The sequence below is a fragment of the Cydia amplana genome, chromosome 8, assembly GCF_948474715.1.
Source record: "Cydia amplana chromosome 8, ilCydAmpl1.1, whole genome shotgun sequence".
In the NCBI taxonomy this organism is placed as follows: Eukaryota; Metazoa; Arthropoda; class Insecta; order Lepidoptera; family Tortricidae; genus Cydia; species Cydia amplana.
The window spans coordinates 12,685,247-12,705,729 of record NC_086076.1 but is presented as its reverse complement, the minus strand read 5'-3'; the positions used below and the strand labels follow the sequence as shown (position 1 = coordinate 12,705,729).

General features: G+C 42.3%; 1 protein-coding gene across 1 annotated transcript; it reads left to right on the top strand.

The window, feature by feature from the left end:
• Window positions 1-118: 118 nt before the first annotated feature.
• On the top strand, window positions 119-19,517 carry LOC134650348 (serine/threonine-protein kinase STK11). The gene is made up of 7 exons (XM_063505310.1): window positions 119-976; window positions 2,550-2,735; window positions 6,875-7,011; window positions 10,103-10,291; window positions 12,265-12,267; window positions 13,692-13,846; window positions 19,097-19,517. The coding sequence occupies exons 1-7, from the start codon at window positions 434-436 to the stop codon at window positions 19,210-19,212; spliced, it is 1,329 nt and encodes a 442-aa protein (XP_063361380.1). The 5' UTR covers window positions 119-433; the 3' UTR covers window positions 19,213-19,517.
• Window positions 19,518-20,483: the final 966 nt, after the last annotated feature.

Below are 20,483 nucleotides of genomic sequence, written 5' to 3'. Positions count from 1 at the left end.
CAGCCCGATACGAATGGTACTAGTCCATAGCCTATAGAGTCATACGTAAATAGTTGAGAATAAAAATGCCTTAAGTACTTATTGATATCACGCTATGTTTGATCTTGCCACTATGTTTTACAGTACTTTTTTGTAAAACAGTATAGTGTTAGTTACGTTCTCCATAGCCATATAAGATTTAACTCCGTAAGAACTGTCATATTTCATTCATTCATCCTTGTGGTTTCGTTGAATTTCTTGGTTTACTTACAGCTTTATTTACATTTATCGAAATTAGAAAACGAAATAGTTTTATACCCATCCATTTCCAATACGTTTCGATTGAGAAATAGTGCTCAATGTGACTAGAAATACAGCTTAAATTTGTGGCAAAGCGGCCTTCAATACGCATAGATTCACAGACATTATTCCAAATGTATTGTTTTGATAGATAATGGATCCGAGAATGTGCAGAAAAATCAGTAGTAGTGAAAGTTTTCCAGATGCTGAAAATGTGGAATACGAAGTTGCAAGCATCATCGCGCCGCAAGAAAGCGAGGAGAACCTGCTGGAGGGTAGCCCCGAGCTGCGCTCCGTCACCTGGCTGGACGACGACCAGATCGAGGACCTAGATCTTAATTTAGACCAAACTAACCTATTTTTCCATAGAGTCGATAGTGCAGATATAATTTATAGAAGTAAGAAGAAAAAATGCAAAATGGTCGGGAAATACGTTATGGGGGACATATTAGGGGAGGGTTCGTACGGGAAAGTGAAGGAGATGTTGGACTCGGAGTCGCTGTGCCGGCGCGCGGTGAAGATCCTGAAGAAGCGCAAGCTCCGCAGGATACCCAATGGAGAGCAGAACGTGCAGCGAGAGATACAGCTGCTCCGGATACTTAGACATAAGAATGTGATAGAACTAGTCGATGTTTTATATAATGATGAAAAACAGAAGATGTACCTTGTCATGGAGTTCTGTGTGGGTGTGCTACAGGTGAGTTTGCTTACTTTTAATAAAAAACTGCATTATATTGACTAAAATTTAGGTTAGTAACTATCATTCTGTTGGTTAAAATGTATTCCTGGTACACCGCGACACAGGCGAAGCCTAGTGCGGAGACCCCGCCACACTCTGTAATTTGTATTTTTGGAAATAAAGATTATTATTATTAAAAAATATATATATAATGGAACCTAGTTAAAATACATTTATCATTTAAATTAATTAATCTTACATTCAATCAGATCATGTATGATAACATTATTGTTAATTATCTAATTCATATTGAATAGATAATATTCTCCAATATAAATAATTTATACATTTATTAGTAAACAATTTCATGATAACAACAAGGAAGTAATTAAACAACACCATTTGTCTAATATTGATATACATCCAGCAAATTGAGTGTTTGCTTGACCTTCCTCTGTTTACTGGATCAATATTTCCTACTGCCCGGCTAGCTCTATACATTTAATACATGCTTGAGTGTACACATTGTTGTTTACATTTACTTTGCCATTTCAAATAAGTCTGACATTTATATTACAAAGTTGTTTTTGAGCTGACTTAATGGAATCCTATTTCTTATTGGATTTTGTTGCAAACAACTCTCATGTTACTTATCAGTAATTGTAGAGACACCTGCAAAATGTTTTCTTGCCATTATTATTATATATTTTGTTGTAAATAGATATTGAACAATGTCTGTTTGTAATATAAAATAAATTTAGTCAGTTGATTTGCCATGTTGGGATAATAATATAGTCAGAAACATATTTTTTACATGTTTACGACCATAGTAAAGGAAGAGAGGTATAAACCTCTCTTCCTTTACTATGCTACTATGGCTGGTCATATATATGGTATAGTTTAACACACATTAACATTTGAGAAACTTTAACATGATAACTGTTTTTTTTATACAGAAGCTCTTCCTTTCCTATTTATTCTTTTTGGTTTGTCTGTAGGCAGGTAAAACTCTGGACTAGAGATGATTGTTAATTAAGATTAAATGGCATGCATGAGAAAATACAATCACACTAATTTAAATTTTATTATTAGGTTTAACTCCTTGAAGAAGTGACCAAACATGCTATGCAAACCTATGTCATTAATCAAATAAGTTATTCATATTCTATTTATGGAATTAATTTGTCTTACCCTTGACCATCATCGAGTTTTTTTCTTATTTTATAAGATCATATATTTCCTCATACATAGATCAATGTTTCTATACAACCTATCCTAAAAAGTATGACTTTGTCAAACCCTCTTTATGCATGTTTTTCCTCAGAAGAATTATTAGGAAAATTGAGCGCCAAGGTGACTTGAACTGAATGAGACTATTTGTGTGCTTTAAAGGTTTAAACAAGTGACATATTGAGCCTTTATACCCTCCTCCAATTGAGGAGGGATTTAAATCTTCTCGGGGCAGAGGTGTAGGGTTGGAGCCGGTGTAACTGTATTTGACGTTCATAAGCGCATTGTAATTATGCCTACTTGAATAAACTATCTTTTATCTTATCTTATCTTATCTTATCTTATCTTTCTATATTACCAGGACATGTTAGAGTCGAGTCCGGGCAAGAAGTTCCCGCAGCAGCAAGCCCACGACTACTTCACGCAGCTACTAGACGGGCTTGAGTATTTGCACGGGCAGGGAGTTGTGCACAAGGACATCAAGCCAGGAAACCTGCTGCTGACCCTTGACTCCACACTGAAGATTACTGATTTTGGTGTTGCTGAGGTAATTCTGAACATTATTCTTGATCTTGAATTATTAATTATTTTAGATAAATTTTACACAATGAGATTGGGACAAAGTCGATTTGTGTAAAATTTATCTAAAATAATTAATAATTCAAGATCAAGAATAATGTTCAGAATGACCTCAGCAACACCAATCCTCCTAGACAACAATATATGAATATAATAGATAAATACATGGAAAACATCTATAACCGTATAATAATACGTATCCGTATATTAATCTCAGGATAATATTATACCTAGTTTTTTAGCCTTAGAAAAAGGGTTAACAATCTAGACGATTCTTTTTTATCGAAAAACGCTTAAAAAAATTGTAACTTTCTATTAGGACTTATGAAACCAAAATAATGTAAAGAATATATCCTTGCTATATAATTGTTACATATTTGCTGTGACTTATTTCTGTAATGCTAAAAAAAGAGGTACCTAAGTACCTATATCTATATACCTAGTGAGAAACCTAAATAATTGCCTTTACACCTCCAGCTTCGTAGACATGCCCATTTTCTAACCATTCATTAAGAGTATCGAATTACAGTTATATAAAATTCAACGTCATAGAATTTGTTCACACCAAAAATCACAGCATAAGCTTCTTTTTCGAGAATGGGATATTTAATTTGGGTATCATTTAATTTTTTACTGGCAAATGCCACCGGTTTTATAACATTATTTTGGTCTTTTATAGATAACACGGCACCTACTCCACAATCTGATGAATCACATGTCAGTATTATTGTTGCATGTGGATCAAAATGTGAGAGTGAGGATGTGTTAGCAAGAGCTTTTTTTATATTTTGAAATGCACTGTCACATTCCTCAGTCCACACAAATTTATCCTTTCTTAGACAGTCATACAGTGGCTTCAGTACTATTGCCATGTTTTGCAAGAATCTGTTAAAGTAATTTACTTTTCCCAGAAAAGATTTTAACATTTTTACAGAGTCAGGGCGTGGTAATGATAACAAAGGTTCAATGTTGGTTTTAATAATTTTTACCCCACTTTTGTTTACTTCAAAACCAAAAATATTTAGAGATTCTTCAAAAAATTTGCATTTATTAAGTTTTAGTTTTAACCCTGAATCCGATAATCTTTTTAATACCTCCCTCAACTTCTGATTAGTTTCTGATAAGGTTTTTCCATATACATATATGTTATCAATATAGACTATTATGTCTAAGCCGTTTAATTTTTGTGTTATTAGTCTTTGGAATGACCCTGGGCCGGTACTGACCCCAAAAGGTAAGTATAAGTATTTGTATATGCCCTCCTCCGTGACAATGGTTGCTAATTTCTGGGATTCTTTATCTAATGGAGCCTGCAGATAGGCTTCCTGTAAATCAAGTTCACAAAAATAATTATTTCCCTGCATTTTCATTAAAATATGATCAATAGTTGGCAGTGGATAATGATCAATCTGCAAATATTTATTTATTGTTATCCGATAGTCCCCACATAATCGAACTGACCCATCTGGTTTCAAGACTGGGACCACCGGTGTACCCCACTCAGAGTATTCCACTGGCTCAATACGCTTTTGATCAACTAATCTTCTAATTTCGTCTCTAACTTTATCTTTTAAAGCATATGGGACAGATCTCACCGGCATAAACACTGGCTTAGCATCAGGTTTCATTGACAAATGGATTGGCTCACCCTTATATACACCCATGCCAGGCTCAAAAATGGTAGCAAACTCATTTTTTATTTTAGTAATTAATTTATCCTTAGATGTATTTTCACACACATTTTGTTTTGTTTCCTCACATGAATTTTGCTCAAATTTTGGGGGCCATAGTTGCAGTAAGGATAGCCAATCCTTTCCAATAATTTTAGGCATTTCATCTTTTACAACAAATAGTCTTTGGTTATTTGCCTTTACAGACCCATACTCCACACATAGGTTTTCAATAACACCTAAGGGCATTGAAGTTGACTGATCAAAGTTGGTAAATATAACATTTTTCTTGATGATCTCTAAATTCGGAAAATGTTTCTGTTTTTCTGCTAAAGTTATAGTACTCACATCTGCCCCTGTGTCAACTTCAAAGTCCATGGTGATTCCATTTACAGAAATGTTTAACATAGCCGGTGAAATTTTTCTGTTATTGCTAAAATAAAACACATCAAAATAATCAGTATCTTCCGAGAGGTTTTCTTTAACAACATTACAATAATCACTTTGTTGATCAGACTCAACTACATTCACATTTTTTACTTTTATTTGCTTATTACTACCACACATTTTAAAAATATGTCCCTTAACACCACACTCACTACAAAATTTGTGACGCAGTGAACATTGTGCCTTCATATGTCCACCCTTACCGCAGCAATAACATGTCATTCCAGAATTTTGCTTGTTTGTTGGCATTGCTCTTTGACCAGTTCCCTTTTTTCTTGATGCATCTTGAAATTTGAACATTTGGGTTTCCTTTTCCTTAGTAAATGCCAACTTGTATGCTGTTTCAGCTGTCTTACCAATGCTTGTCAACATTTCCAATGACTGATCGGCTTGCTTTAATAGTTCAAATCTTACAGTATCATGGTATGTTCCATTTAGCAACCTTTCTTTGATCTCGTCGTCTAATTTAGTGAAGTTACAGTTTTTAGACAGTTTTTTCAGTTCTATTATATATTGGTCTATAGTTTCATCTGCTTTTTGACATCTGCTTCTAAATTCTGCTTGATGTAAGGCTTGGTTCTTTACGGGATGATAATGTTTTTTTAACTTATCACATATGTTTGTATAAGTCTCATTTACTGGAGAAGTTGGCGTACATAAAGTAATTAGCAGGTCGTATACGGTCGTGCTCAGTTTTGTTATTAGTAGTGGTACCTTTTTTGTTTCCGGTATATCATTCATAAGCACGAAACATTCAAACTGCTGCTGGTATGCAATCCAGTTGTCTCCATTAAAAGCGTCTAACGTAGTTATTGAAGTCATACTGGGATGTTGATTTGCTACAATTTTACCCTTGTCCACGTAATCGCGCAAGTACTGCCGAACTTCATCAATCTTCGAGTTTTCAACCGAAAATATGGGTGTTTGAGCTAAGTGATTAGCTATTTCTACTAATTCTGGCTTAGTTTTTTCTTGAATCCAAGATTTCTTACCAGCTTGAATAAGATTTTCAACCGATTTCACCATTGAATTGTTTGGAGGTTAAGCCGACACATGTATTATGGTAAAACGTAATACACTTTTTATTTACAACTTTCACACAGTTTCATTTCTCTAATGTGGATCGTTTCGCGCTCGTCGCCAATGTTGTATCGCTAATTAACTTGGTGTAATTAATTAATACGACCAGATAATATTCGACATGCAACGCTTTATTTTAGAACACACGAACAGAACATGACATTGACAGCTGCTGTCCATAATGGCGGGAGACTGCTGCTGAGTTGCCAGCTCTATATATACAACAACGTCTATTATTATGTTCTATAAGTAAATATGTATTTGTGTACAGTTTCGTCATCGCAATCAATTAAAACAGAACGTAAATAAAAGTTATCCAATGCCAGGTAAATATCGCAACACATAGATAAGACGATAAATAGATAGCGCGAGTAGATCTGGAGGATTGCCAGCATGTCATTGTGTAATGATTTATTGATGCAATCCTCTTTAAACACAGCTATTGGGCAAAACAATTGAACTAGATAGAAGCCTCTTTGATTTTAGGTCAAGATGTTTCTCTCTTACATATAAAAATCTGACTTTTAAAATTGAATCTTTGGTCCTATATTGTTTAACTAATTTTACCCTGATGTTACCGTTTAAACGCCAAGGACCCCTATTCGCTTGCGTAATTATTTTACCTACCACACGAAAATGAAATGCGGTTTTAGAGAAAAAATATATTTTGGTTTAAAGGTTTTGCAAAAAAAAAAGAAGTCTTGACTTCTTACCGATAGTCGTAAGTATAGCTGGTCAAGCAAATCTTGTCAGTAAAAAAGGCGCGAAATTCAAATTTTCTTTGGAACGATATCCCGTCGCGCCTACATTTTTCAAATTTGCCGCCTTATTCTACTGACAAGATCTGCTTGACCAGCTATAACATCACATCAGATTTCCAGCCAGACTACATGAAGGATTTTGGTTGCAGGCACTAGACATGTTTTCGCCGGAGGACACGTGCTACACAGGCCAGGGCTCGCCCGCTTTCCAGCCTCCGGAGATCGCCAACGGCGCTGAGCAGTTCTCGGGGTTCAAAGTCGATATTTGGAGCAGCGGCGTCACACTGTAAGTTCTCCATCACTGTTATTCACCTCTCAACCAAGCCAATACACACCTCTTTCTATTTAAAAAAAAAAAAAAAAAACGTTTATTCAGAGATCTTGCTTACAACTAATTACATATATTCTTCTGCCAAACCACAGAGTGGTTTGTTGGCAGACGAGGCTCCTTTATGTATATGCAAGCTAGGTAGTTGATAGGTAACTTAAACTTAGGTATCTACTTAACCCTTTACCGCATGCGCAGCCCTATATAGCAACTATTAAAGTTCATTTTTAAACAAATACTTTTTATTTATGACATGAAGTAAGGGGTACTGTATGCTGTGGGTATTTAGTACTGTGCAAAAGAGACAGAAGGTGTCTCGTGAGAATTGTGACTTCACAACTCATCATCATCTTCCTCGCGTTGTCCTGGCATTTTGCCATGGGTCATGGGAGCCTGGGATCCGCTTGGAAACGAATCCCAAGGATTGGCATAGGCACTAGTTTTTTCGAAACCGGCTGCCATCTGATCTTTCAATCCGGAGGGTAAACTAGGCCTTATTGGGATTAGTCCGGTTTCCTCACGATGCTTTCCTTCACCGAAAAGCGACTGGTAAATATCAAATGATATTTCGTACATAAGTTCCGAAAAACTCATTGGTACGAGCCGGGGTTTGAACCCGCGACCTCCGGATTGCAAGTCGCACGCTCTTACCACTAGGCAATCAGCGCTTATGCGCCAGCGGAAATCCTTCCGGACATCCTGAGCTGTGGGTATTTGGCGCGGCGGCGACAGCGGCCATTGAGGTTCATTTTGTATCCTCGGACCTAGTGTTCGTGCTGTAGTCTTGCAAATATATATATATATCTCAATCTCTTAGCAAATTTTTTGCTTCAAAGTCGGCATTTGAAGCAGTGGCGTTACATTCTAAGTTCACCATCACTAAAGTTGTACCTTAAAACCAAGAGGGGAAAACCTTACACAGATTTTAGACAGATTTAGGGTCTTGAAAAACGAGTACCTACCTATTTTTAGGACTGCTAGAATGTTTCAAGGACATCATGGTCTTCGTGCTGCTTACGGCGCCAAGCAGATGCGAGCTGCAGATAGACATTTGGAGCAATCGCGCTGCATTGAAGTGGCGTAACTAGGCGTAGGCGAAGTGGCCCCTCGCCCACGGGCTTGCACTTAACGGGGCCCCGCGAGAGGCAACCCTTTTATTACCTTGAGAATATTGAAAGAAAAGGACCTCGCTTATGCAACTTCGCCTATGGCTACATTAGTTAATTTAGCAATACTTGATTACTATTACCCTCCGACCCAGAGTGGACATTAAACATTCAATGGGGACAATTGGTGTAGCGCTACATTGTAAGTCCAGCAATGTCACGGTAATGTCACCTGACCATGCATGCCATCACGTTGTTTACGTCTAGCTAATCTACTCGCAGATAAATCTATTAAAAGTAGCGTTATAAATGTCTATCATGAGTATGGACGTTGAAATACTTTCAATCTTCTGTAGTTTGATAGAGCTAATAAAATACACAGGCTAACATAGTTTTCGAATGCTCTTTTAATACAACATCTGTGGCAAACATAGAAGGTAGGATCCTATAGAAGTGGTATACGCGTGCTTCCGTGAGGGACTAAACATAGGCAATGCGACACTATGATTGGTCGAATTTATTTGTTGCCCACCATAATACATACTAAATTTACGGTGGGGAATAAAAAAATGTAAGACTGACAAGGACAAACAATAATAGCGGTTTCGCTGCTACTCCTACTGAAAGATACATAAGACTATCCCTTTCGGTCATTTCCCCTACCCCTCATGCCAGATCCAGTTATATACTACTTAGATTCATGGGCGTAAAGAATATCAAATGTCAAACTATGCTTCCTTAAAAAAACCTATATTGAAGTTACTCGATAAAGCCTCTTTAATTTCCTTTAATTATTTTTACCATGCATTAAAAACCGTAGTAGAGTATACTAGTTTGTTTTATCTAAAGCAGCAGTCGCTATTAATATCGACACAAATATTTATTGTTCGATATTGGTAGCCTTTTGTATGAATTTGCGCGTGAACATATTTGAGGTGACTCACATACCAAACGTGTTTCTGGTTTTAATACAAGAGTTAGGCAACAAAAGCTATTTTTGGACAATGATCCGTCGAACGCCCTGGATCCATTCCGTTTTGGATTTGCATATAATATTTAAATAGGTACATATATTATATCGCAAGAACGTTATATACTTATTTTGTGCAAAATTCAATAGGATGTAGGCACCAGAAATCGTTGCACATAACTTTGTGTCCCGTTTATGTTATTATTCCATTTAATGTAACGCTTTTTGAATACGCCATGCGTTATTTATTGTTTACGAGGAAACTCTGCTTAAGAGTTAGGTATTATGTATGACTGTAAGATGGTTTTTTCCTTTTTATAATCGCATGTGCAACGCGTTTGTATTGTATATTATTGATAAGAGATACTGAATAATAAGTAAGTTTATTTACTTCTTATTAATTGTTTTGTCATGTGTAGGTATACTGAATACTTACCTATTGTTAGTCGTAGGTATGTGCTAAATCTTTAGAAACGTTTTTCTGGGCAACTTACTTAATTTAGGTGTATAAAAAAACTCGTAACTTTTTATATATGAATTGCTGATTGCCATTTGTTTTTACTACATTTAAGTAAGTATAGGTAAATTCCCGTTGAATAGTTACCTATAGTTGTTACACACACACGAATTAGTTATAAAAATATTAATGATGTAGTTATAAATATATAAATAGCACAACTAATATTCCGTGCCAAGAGATGGCTATTATGTTGTCCTTTTTTTAACCGGCTCCAAGGAGATTCTTAATTGGTTAGTCTATTTTTTACGTATGTTCCCCAATTAGTAGAAAGCTCGACCAATAAATTAAACTTTGTTTGAAAGAGAATACTTTTTAGTTATTCTAAGTAAGGGTCCGATCCGATGAGTGAACTTATAAAATTTTGTAAGCACACGTGATTCGGGAATTTGCACATTTATTTGCTGTCGCAAAACATCATTCTACGTGATTGTTCTACAGACACTTTGTCCCCAGATACAACATGACGACGGGCCGCTACCCGTACGAGGGCGACAACGTTTACCGGCTTCTGGAGGCGATCGGTCGCGGCGAGCCAGCGCCGCCGCCCGCTAACCTAGGGTCCACATTACGGTCCCTACTCATTGCGATGTTGCAGCGCGAGCCGCAACGGAGGCCCAGCGTTCATGAGATACGAAGACACGCGTAAGTACACCAACACTGTCTTTTACGAACAGGAGTGATAGAGAAGCATTGTACTTGCCTACCGGGCGCTACCCGTTATAAGGAGACAACAGGGACCGGCTTCTGGAGGCAATCGGTCGCGACGAGCCGGCGCCGCCGCCCGCGAACCTAAGGTCTACATTACGGTCCCTACTCATTGCGATGTTGCAGCGCGAGCCGCAGCGGAGGCCCAGCGTTCATGAGATACGAAGACACGCGTAAGTACACCAACACTGTCTTTTACGAACAGGAGTGTTAGAGAAGCATTGTACTTGCCTACCGGGCGCTACCCGTTAGAAGGAGACAACGTGTACCGGTTCCTGGAGGCGATCGGTCGCGGCGAGCCGGCGCCGCCGCCCGCGAACCTAGGGTCCACATTACGGTCCCTACTCATTGCGATGTTGCAGCGCGAGCCGCAGCGGAGGCCCAGCGTTCATGAGATACGAAGACACGCGTAAGTACAGCAACACTGTCTTTTACGAACAGGAGTGATAGAGAAGCATTGTACTTGCCTACCGGGCGCTACCCGTTAGAAGGAGACAACGTGTACCGGCTTCTGGAGGCGATCGGTCGCGGCGAGCTGGCGCCGCCGCCCGCGAACCTAGGGTCCACATTACGGTCCCTACTCATTGCGATGTTGCAGCGCGAGCCGCAGCGGAGGCCCAGCGTTCATGAGATACGAAGACACGCGTAAGTACAGCAACACTGTTTTTTACGAACAGGAGTGATAGAGAAGCATTGTACTTGCCTACCGGGCGCTACCCGTTAGAAGGAGACAACGTGTACCGGTTCCTGGAGGCGATCGGTCGCGGCGAGCCGGCGCCGCCGCCCGCGAACCTAGGGTCCACATTACGGTCCCTACTCATTGCGATGTTGCAGCGCGAGCCGCTGCGGAGGCCCAGCGTTCATGAGATACGAAGACACGCGTAAGTACAGCAACACTGTTTTTTACGAACAGGAGTGATAGAGAAGCATTGTACTTGCCTACCGGGCGCTACCCGTTAGAAGGATACAACGTGTACCGGTTCCTGGAGGCGATCGGTCGCGGCGAGCCGGCGCCGCCGCCCGCGAACCTAGGGTCCACATTACGGTCCCTACTCATTGCGATGTTGCAGCGCGAGCCGCTGCGGAGGCCCAGCGTTCATGAGATACGAAGACACGCGTAAGTACAGCAACACTGTCTTTTACGAACAGGAGTGTTAGAGAAGCATTGTACTTGCCTACCGGGCGCTACCTGTTAGAAGGAGACAACGTGTACCGGCTCCTGGAGGCGATCGGTCGCGGCTAGGGTTTGCACGACGGATCCGAAATGTATAGGAATTTCCGCGAATCCGGATCCAGATCCGGATAATTTCATACATTTCGGATCCGGATTGCAAACCCTAGTCGCGGCGAGCCGGCGCCGCCGCCCGCTAACCTAGGGTCCACATTACGGTCCCTACTTATTGCGATGTTGCAGCGCGAGCCGCAGCGGAGGCTTCATGAGATACGAAGACACGCGTAAGTACAATAGCTAATCGCTCTCTGTTTTTTCGATTGCGAGTGAAAGAGAAGCACTGTATAAGTATTTGTATCTACACTGCGGTTGCTGCTGATTGCCATGCTGTTCCGTGAAACGTAGAAAACATCAACAATATCGACATCGGACCAGCCCAAATGTAGGTATAAAAAGCCATTTTTTTCGCGATTTCGAGGTTGGTCCAATAATAAAACCTGCTCAGTATGACCTTGTATATTCACTTCGCAAAATATGGTTAACAGTTGAAACAACACGCCCTATACTTAATAGAGTCGTATAGTAGAGATACGTTTGAATTAGATAACATTGTATACGTTCAAAGCGTTCATTCTACGGAGTCCTTTTTCAATCTTAGTTAATAATTGTGTATTTTATTTTCGTATAATGTTTGAATTATCTTGTTTGAAATTTGCAATAATACAGAGATTTTCAAAAGTAGGTACGAATAACTACGCAAACACCTGAACAAATAACTCACTAGCATCCCACCTAAGAAAAACAAATCGTCCATTGTTTTACAGAATGCACTCTCATTCCCTTAAATGTCTTCTGTGCAATCTATCAGGTTTACGTCTTTCAAATTAGCGTAGAATCCAACTGTCCGCAAGGCTAAAAATATAATAGACTAGATAAACTACACTGGCTTGCATATTGCTTACGTAATATATGCATTATCTTCGTTTAATTTATATTAAGATAGCTAATAAACAAGCTACCGTAAACAGGCTCACTCCGAAATAAATTAACTTTGTTTACAACAGATTTATTATACCTTGTTGTTTATTGCACAGATTAATTTAATAACACAATTCATTATATCAGTCGACGTACCACATTTACTATATAATTATAAATGAGTGTTTCTTTCGTAGACATGTATACCACTGACTCAAATGCCTTTACAAAACTTATACACGTTTATAGATTTTATTTCGATGCATTCTGAATATAAATTGCATTTAATAAGTTGTTGTTCGATGTAGTGCCAAAATAGACTTGATGCCGGTCTGACTTGTTATATAGTATTTAGTTGTCAAGTTTTGAAGCTAGTCGGAGAGTCTATTGTATTACAAAACACAAACCAGAGGTGCCATAAAAAAGGTTCATAACTCTATTTAGTTTATCTATTTTTATCTCTATGACCCTAGGGGCCTATAGGCAGTAGAAACAATAGAATCTCCAACTAGCTTAGCTTGAAAACTAAAGACCTAGGTAAATATTAAGTTATTTAGGAATATTTTGTTCGACCTTCACATTGGACGGAAATTATAATACCTCAATGAATTATGCAATAAATTCTATTTACTCATATGCGTACAGCGAAATATGAGATACATAATACCGCTATACGAAGTATGCACTAAGCAAATAATTACGTTTCGTAAGTTGTGGTGTAATTTATTTATTGTTATTATGTAGGTACAGTCAGGTGTAAAAATATGGGTGCACACATCTTACTCAAAAATATTTGCCATAGCTCTTATATCGGCGAATTAAAAATTATGGGACATATTTTTGAGTAAGTTGTAAGTATGGAACCATATTTTTCACTTGATTGTACTGCAATTTTATTCGGAATCAGAGGAAGTTTACTAGTAAGAGCACTGCTTACAACTATGCGAAGATAAATTACTGCCAGTTATTGGCGAGAGCAGTGCTACCAACTGAGATTATAGTGTCTTACATCATATCTAAAATATAATATGATTTGATTGTCCTTTTTTCCTTATTGTAAATTATATTGTATAAGTATTAAATTGCTCCGCATGTACCATAGTAATAAATCCTAGACATAATGCATTTGGCATGTCTACAAATACACAAATATGAATGAATATGAAAAAAGTGATTGTTTATTTTTAGATGGGTTCAAGGGACGCCGCCGCTGGAGGCCGGCGAGCGAGCAGTGAGCCCGCGATCACGGCGCTCCGACGAGCTCCACTCTTCCACCGTGCTCCCCTACCTCGTGGAGCGGCACTACGGCTCGCAGGACTACTTCACCGGCGACCTGCGCCACGGTCAGTGCCACATCATCTCAGGCGAGCGACCCTCCACGACCTGCACTCTTCCACCGTGCTCCCCTACCTCGTGGAGCGGCACTACGGCTCGCAGGACCACTTCACCGGCGACCTGCGCCACGGTCAGTGCCACATCATCTCAGGCGAGCGACCCTCCACGACCTGCACTCTTCCACCGTGCTCCCCTACCTCGTGGAGCGGCACTACGGCTCGCAGGACTACTTCACCGGCGACCTGCGCCACGGTCAGTGCCACATCATCTCAGGCGAGCGACCCTCCACGACCTGCACACCTCCACCGTGCTGCCCTACCTCGTGGAGCGGCACTACGGCTCGCAGGACCACTTCACCGGCGACCTGTGCCACGGTCAGTGCCACATCATCTCAGGCGAGCGACCCTCCACGACCTGCACTCTTCCACCGTGCTCCCCTACCTCGTGGAGCGGCACTACGGCTCGCAGGACTACTTCACCGGCGACCTGCGCCACGGTCAGTGCCACATCATCTCAGGCGAGCGACCCTCCACGACCTGCACACCTCCACCGTGCTCCCCTACCTCGTGGAGCGGCACTACGGCTCGCAGGACCACTTCACCGGCGACCTGCGCCACGGTCAGTGCCACATCATCTCAGGCGAGCGACCCTCCACGACCTGCACACCTCCACCGTGCTCCCCTACCTCGTGGAGCGGCACTACGGCTCGCAGGACCACTTCACCGGCGACCTGCGCCACGGTCAGTGCCACATCATCTCAGGCGAGCGACCCTCCACGACCTGCACACCTCCACCGTGCTCCCCTACCTCGTGGAGCGGCACTACGGCTCGCAGGACCACTTTACCGGCGACCTGCACCACGGTCAGTGCCACATCATCTCAGGCGAGCGACCCTCCACGACCTGCACTCCTCCACCGTGGTCCCGTACCTCGTGGAGCGGCACTACGGCTCGCAGGACTACTTCACCGGCGACCTGCGCCACGGTCAGTGCCACATCATCTCAGGCGAGCGACCCTCCACGACCTGCACACCTCCACCGTGCTCCCCTACCTCGTGGAGCGGCACTACGGCTCGCAGGACTACTTCACCGGCGACCCGCGCCACGGTCAGTGCCACATCATCTCAGGCGAGCGACCCTCCATGACCTGCACTCTTCCACCGTGGTCCGTACCTCGTGGAGCGGCACTACGGCTCGCAGGACTACTTCACCGGCGACCTGCGCCACGGTCAGTGCCACATCATCTCAGGCGAGCGACCCTCCACGACCTGCACTCTTCCACCGTGCTCCCCTACCTCGTGGAGCGGCACTACGGCTCGCAGGACTACTTCACCGGCGACCTGCGCCACGGTCAGTGCCACATCATCTCAGGCGAGCGACCCTCCACGACCTGCACTCTTCCACCGTGCTCCCCTACCTCGTGGAGCGGCACTACGGCTCGCAGGACTACTTCACCGGCGACCTGCGCCACGGTCAGTGCCACATCATCTCAGGCGAGCGACCCTCCACGACCTGCACTCCTCCACCGTGCTCCCCTACCTCGTGGAGCGGCACTACGGCTCGCAGGACTACTTCACCGGCGACCTGCGCCACGGTCAGTGCCACATCATCTCAGGCGAGCGACCCTCCACCACCTGCACACCTCCACCGTGCTCCCCTACCTCGTGGACCGGCACTACGGCTCGCAGGACTACTTCACCAGCGACCTGCGCCACGGTCAGTGCCACATCATCTCAGGCGAGCGACCCTCCACGACCTGCACTCTTCCACCGTGCTCCCCTACCTCGTGGAGCGGCACTACGGCTCGCAGGACTACTTCACCGGCGACCTGCGCCACGGTCAGTGCCACATCATCTCAGGCGAGCGACCTTCCACGACCTGCACACCTCCACCGTGCTCCCCTACCTCGTGGAGCGGCACTACGGCTCGCAGGACTACTTCACCGGCGACCTGCGCCACGGTCAGTGCCACATCATCTCAGGCGAGCGACCCTCCACGACCTGCACACCTCCACCGTGCTCCCCTACCTCGTGGAGCGGCACTACGGCTCGCAGGACTACTTCACCGGCGACCTGCGCCACGGTCAGTGCCACATCATCTCAGGCGAGCGACCCTCCACGACCTGCCCACCTCCACCGTGCTCCCCTACCTCATGGAGCGGCACTACGGCTCGCAGGACTACTTCACCGGCGACCTGCGCCACGGTCAGTGCCACATCATCTCAGGCGAGCGACCCTCCACGACCTGCACACCTCCACCGTGCTCCCCTACCTCGTGGAGCGGCACTACGGCTCGCAGGACTACTTCACCGGCGACCTGCGCCACGGTCAGTGCCACATCATCTCAGGCGAGCGACCCTCCACGACCTGCACACCTTCACCGTGCTCCCCTACCTCGTGGAGCGGCACTACGGCTCGCAGGACTACTTCACCGGCGACCTGCGCCACGGTCAGTGCCACATCATCTCAGGCGAGCGACCCTCCACGACCTGCACACCTCCACCGTGCTCCCCTACCTCGTGGAGCGGCACTACGGCTCGCAGGACTACTTCACCGGCGACCTGCGCCACGGTCAGTGCCACATCATCTCAGGCGAGCGACCCTCCACGACCTGCACACCTCCACCGTGCAGCCCTAACTCACAATACTCGTCTTTTAAGTTTGAGCCATTGCTCGTCTGAGCCGCTTTCCATTCCGCTGCCGTGACATCTGCCTCCTACATATAAGTTTGTATCCAGGGGGACAGCTATCTCTACAGCTAACTGACTAAGCTATATTAAGCGTAAAAGCGAATCATTTGTATAGTGTGTGCGAAAACAGAAGAGTCATAGAATGTATTGGTTCCAATACATTCCACGACTCTTCTCTTTCCGCACGATTATTAAATATTTTCGTCACGGTGAACCTTAACTTTGCAGAGGCGGGCGCGGCTGACGGCTGCGGTAGGGTGCGGGCTAGAATTTGCTCGTTGAGTTAGGTTCGTCGCATGCGTGTGAGGGTGACTCCCCCTTACTCCCTTAACAGGAATTATGACCCTTATTTCCATTACTGTTTTATGTGAATATGCCTTAACAACTAAATAAAAATATAGCATATCACAAACTAGGTCTTACACTTGAGATTCCAATTGGTCTTTACTGTTCCTAAAAAAACACAAAAAAAATTCGTCCGCCCAGATTTGGTCGATATAAATTCGTGACTAGAAACTAGACTAAACCAAAATTTTTGGGAACAAAAGAGACAATATATAAACTGAGATAACTTATAACAACTTGTGTTATATGTTTTTTTTTGACGCAACCCTTTTTCGAGAAATTTACTAATCAGTCAAAGTGTTATAAAGCCAAACTATCTTTGTTTTTGATTACATGCATCTGTGGTAAAGCACTCTTTGTACTGGTGCCTTAGTAATCCACTAACAATAGACTTGAAAATACACGTTGGTCATCATGAATGTTACCTGAGTAATCCGGCCTACTTTACTCAATGACTCACTGACTTTAGTAATCAGGGTTTGATTAACATTTTCAACATAATTTATTCCTTATTATAACTTTCAAGTGTAAACTGAAACCAATAGTCATTGAAGCAGTGATATTTTATTTAGATTGCGAGCCTCCGATGCTTACTCAATGTTTCGTAACGTTGCGCGATATTTGGATTTATTGCTATTAGTTTTGCATGCTAAACATCGCATGATGCATTAGGATTTCTAACCTATCCATAATGAAAGTGGAATATTATGTCTAGACTTTTATTTTTACTTATGTAACTTGGTTTTATTAACATATTACTATTATTACGTATATTTTATTTTAACGTTTCTTTTTTTCAACCAAAACGTCACTTGTGTTACTGACAGTACGGACGATACTGATATCGTATCAATGTGAATAAGATGTCACACACAAGAAGCATTGTTCGAACCGTACCTTATAACACTGTTAGGTATTTCATTATATTCAATACCGGGTGCTAAAGATATCATTCTGTGTAGTGCCAGTTTCTATTGTGTAAGCAATACACGTGCCTTCAAATGTGTATTACCTTTGCTCTCTTAGATCAAAGATAGATGGGCCGATGAGATATACTACCGTTTATTGTGAAAACAACATGCTAATGCTTATAATGTACTTTAAATCGTTATAATAAGTGTCTGAAAGGGGTAAGGTACTTCTAGATCTAGTCTAAGGTTCTAGAATAAAATCATTAATCGAATCTAATTTATTTTAATCGAATTTAAACTCGCGACTCATACTAACTGGTTTATAAATCACCCTCATCACTTTCAGTGTTGGAAAATGGACACGTACATATATATACAGATGTAGTGCATATTTGTATAATCCTTTCCTTTACCATCGTATTTTCTCAGAAACGTGCGTATTTGTCATGCTACTTCAGTTAACCTCACAACTTTTTGTACTGAGACTGACTGAAATAGCATGACATTTTCGTACGTTTCCGTGAAAATACAATGGTAAAGGATTATGCACTACGTCTGTATTTTATTGGAATGCCAAATACAACACTATTCGACAACTTTTTTAATACTTTAGACTGGGGTGCGATAAGTGCTATAACGCAGTTTCGAGCCATAGATGTCGCTGTTGACCCACATGACCGGTTTGAGAATATTTGAGTAAGCAGTTAAATTTAAAAAGTAACGTTACGCTTTAATTAATTGATAATGTGCATACTTTAAGTTAATGTAAATATCGACGTAAATAGTGCGTTTTGTCACAAATCCATCGGATATGTAAGATATGTAAAGTGAATTCACAAATTCGTGTCTCGAATATAACAGGTGTTACAGATGACGTTGTATAGCTCCTTACATTATGCGGTGACTCGCTTATGAAGCTGTATGTTGACGTTTGACAATTCAGTTACCCCAGAACATTATGGTGCAATAGGAATCTGGTTCGGATCTCTAACCATAGGACTACCGTTTAACACATTCACTGTCAGTGCGAGCTACGCGCAACGAGCGTAGCCGATAACATGGGACAAACCGTATGCAGCAAAAACCAGCTACGAACAGAAAACCCGCCTAAAGGATCGCTGGCGCTGAATGTGGTAACTGGCGCAGTTAACAAGAACTGACTATCAAGATGATTTGTATTTTAAATCACTGCGAAACTTTCCAACCACCTGAGATAAGTGATATATAGGAGGCACATTTTCGAATGACTTAGAAATTAGAATAAAAAAGAACAGCAGAATACGATCTATAACTCATATATGTTTGGTGTTTCAGAGCTCGGCGATGGTGGGTCCCGCACCCTGTCCACAGCTGAATTATCGGAGCAGTCGTCACGCAAGCACCGCTGGCACTCCGCCTGCGGTCGTCTGCCTTCCTGCCGCCTCACGTGATCCGACCGTCTCCGACCCACTATCTAGGACTAGGTTTAGTCGCAATACAATACTTACAGAACTACACGGTGGCTCCCACACACTATTTACATCTGGCTTGTCTGAGCAGTCGTCACGCAAGCACCGCTGGCACTCCGCCTGCGGCCGGCTGCCTTCCTGCCGCCTCACGTGATCCAACCGTCTCCGACCCACTATCTAGGACTAGGTTTAGTCGCAATACAATACTTACAGAACTACACGGTGGCTCCCGCACACTATAATACATCTGGCTTGTCTGAGCAGTCGTCACGCAATTGTCGCTGGCACTCCGCCTGCGCTGCCGTGTCACGCGCATCTCATGTAACTTTAAAAGTTGAGTTTCGAGATAATTACGTTTAAAGTTTTAAAGATACAAATGCTGTTATCGATAACGGTTCATCGTATTTTTTAATTTTTTTCTAATCTACATGTAGGAAATATGGTCACAGAATAGGATCTTTAAAAATTTTTTCGCATAATTGAATAGTTTTCATTTTATTCGAATTAAATGGTTTCGCATGACCAACACTTCCATACTATAGTGGTCACACGAAGTCATGTAAGTCAAGTTACATGACATACGCGTGATCAGACGTGCCACGTATTAAGCGAAATAATATCGTTGTCGTATAAACCAAGCGCTCGGCCAGTCATGCCTAAGTTGCCTAACTCCGGTAACTTAAGAACATATATCATGCAACTCAAGTTAACTGAGTTGTGTCTGACGCCATCGGCAAAAAAATGAAGTTACATGAGTTAGTCATATGCTTTTCTCAGTAAATAATGAAGATTTTCAAAATTTTCTTTTTGTAGATATATATTTAATGGTTTTTAAGACGATTTAGACTGGTTATCCGTAACTCATGTAACTCGAGTTAACGGAGTTTGGCGTGACACGGCAGTGCGGCCGTCTGCCTTCCTGCCGCCTCACGTGATACATGCGTCTAAAACCCACTAACTAGGACCAGTCATTCTATACAAACTTTTTCTTGACAGTTACCATGTTTACGTCTCCTGCCGCCTTACGTGATCTAAGCGTCTCCGACCCACTATCTAAGACCATTGCAATTCGGTTGCCATACAATACCTACAGAACTCCATTGCTCTCGCACTCTATCGACAGCTGAACTCCACTATCTATGACCAGTTATTGTCAGACGCCAAACAAGGAGACTATTACCAAGTGATCCGGAACATTACTTGCGTGGATCAACTTTTTTTTGACACCCGCCATAGTTCCGTTTCCTGCCACC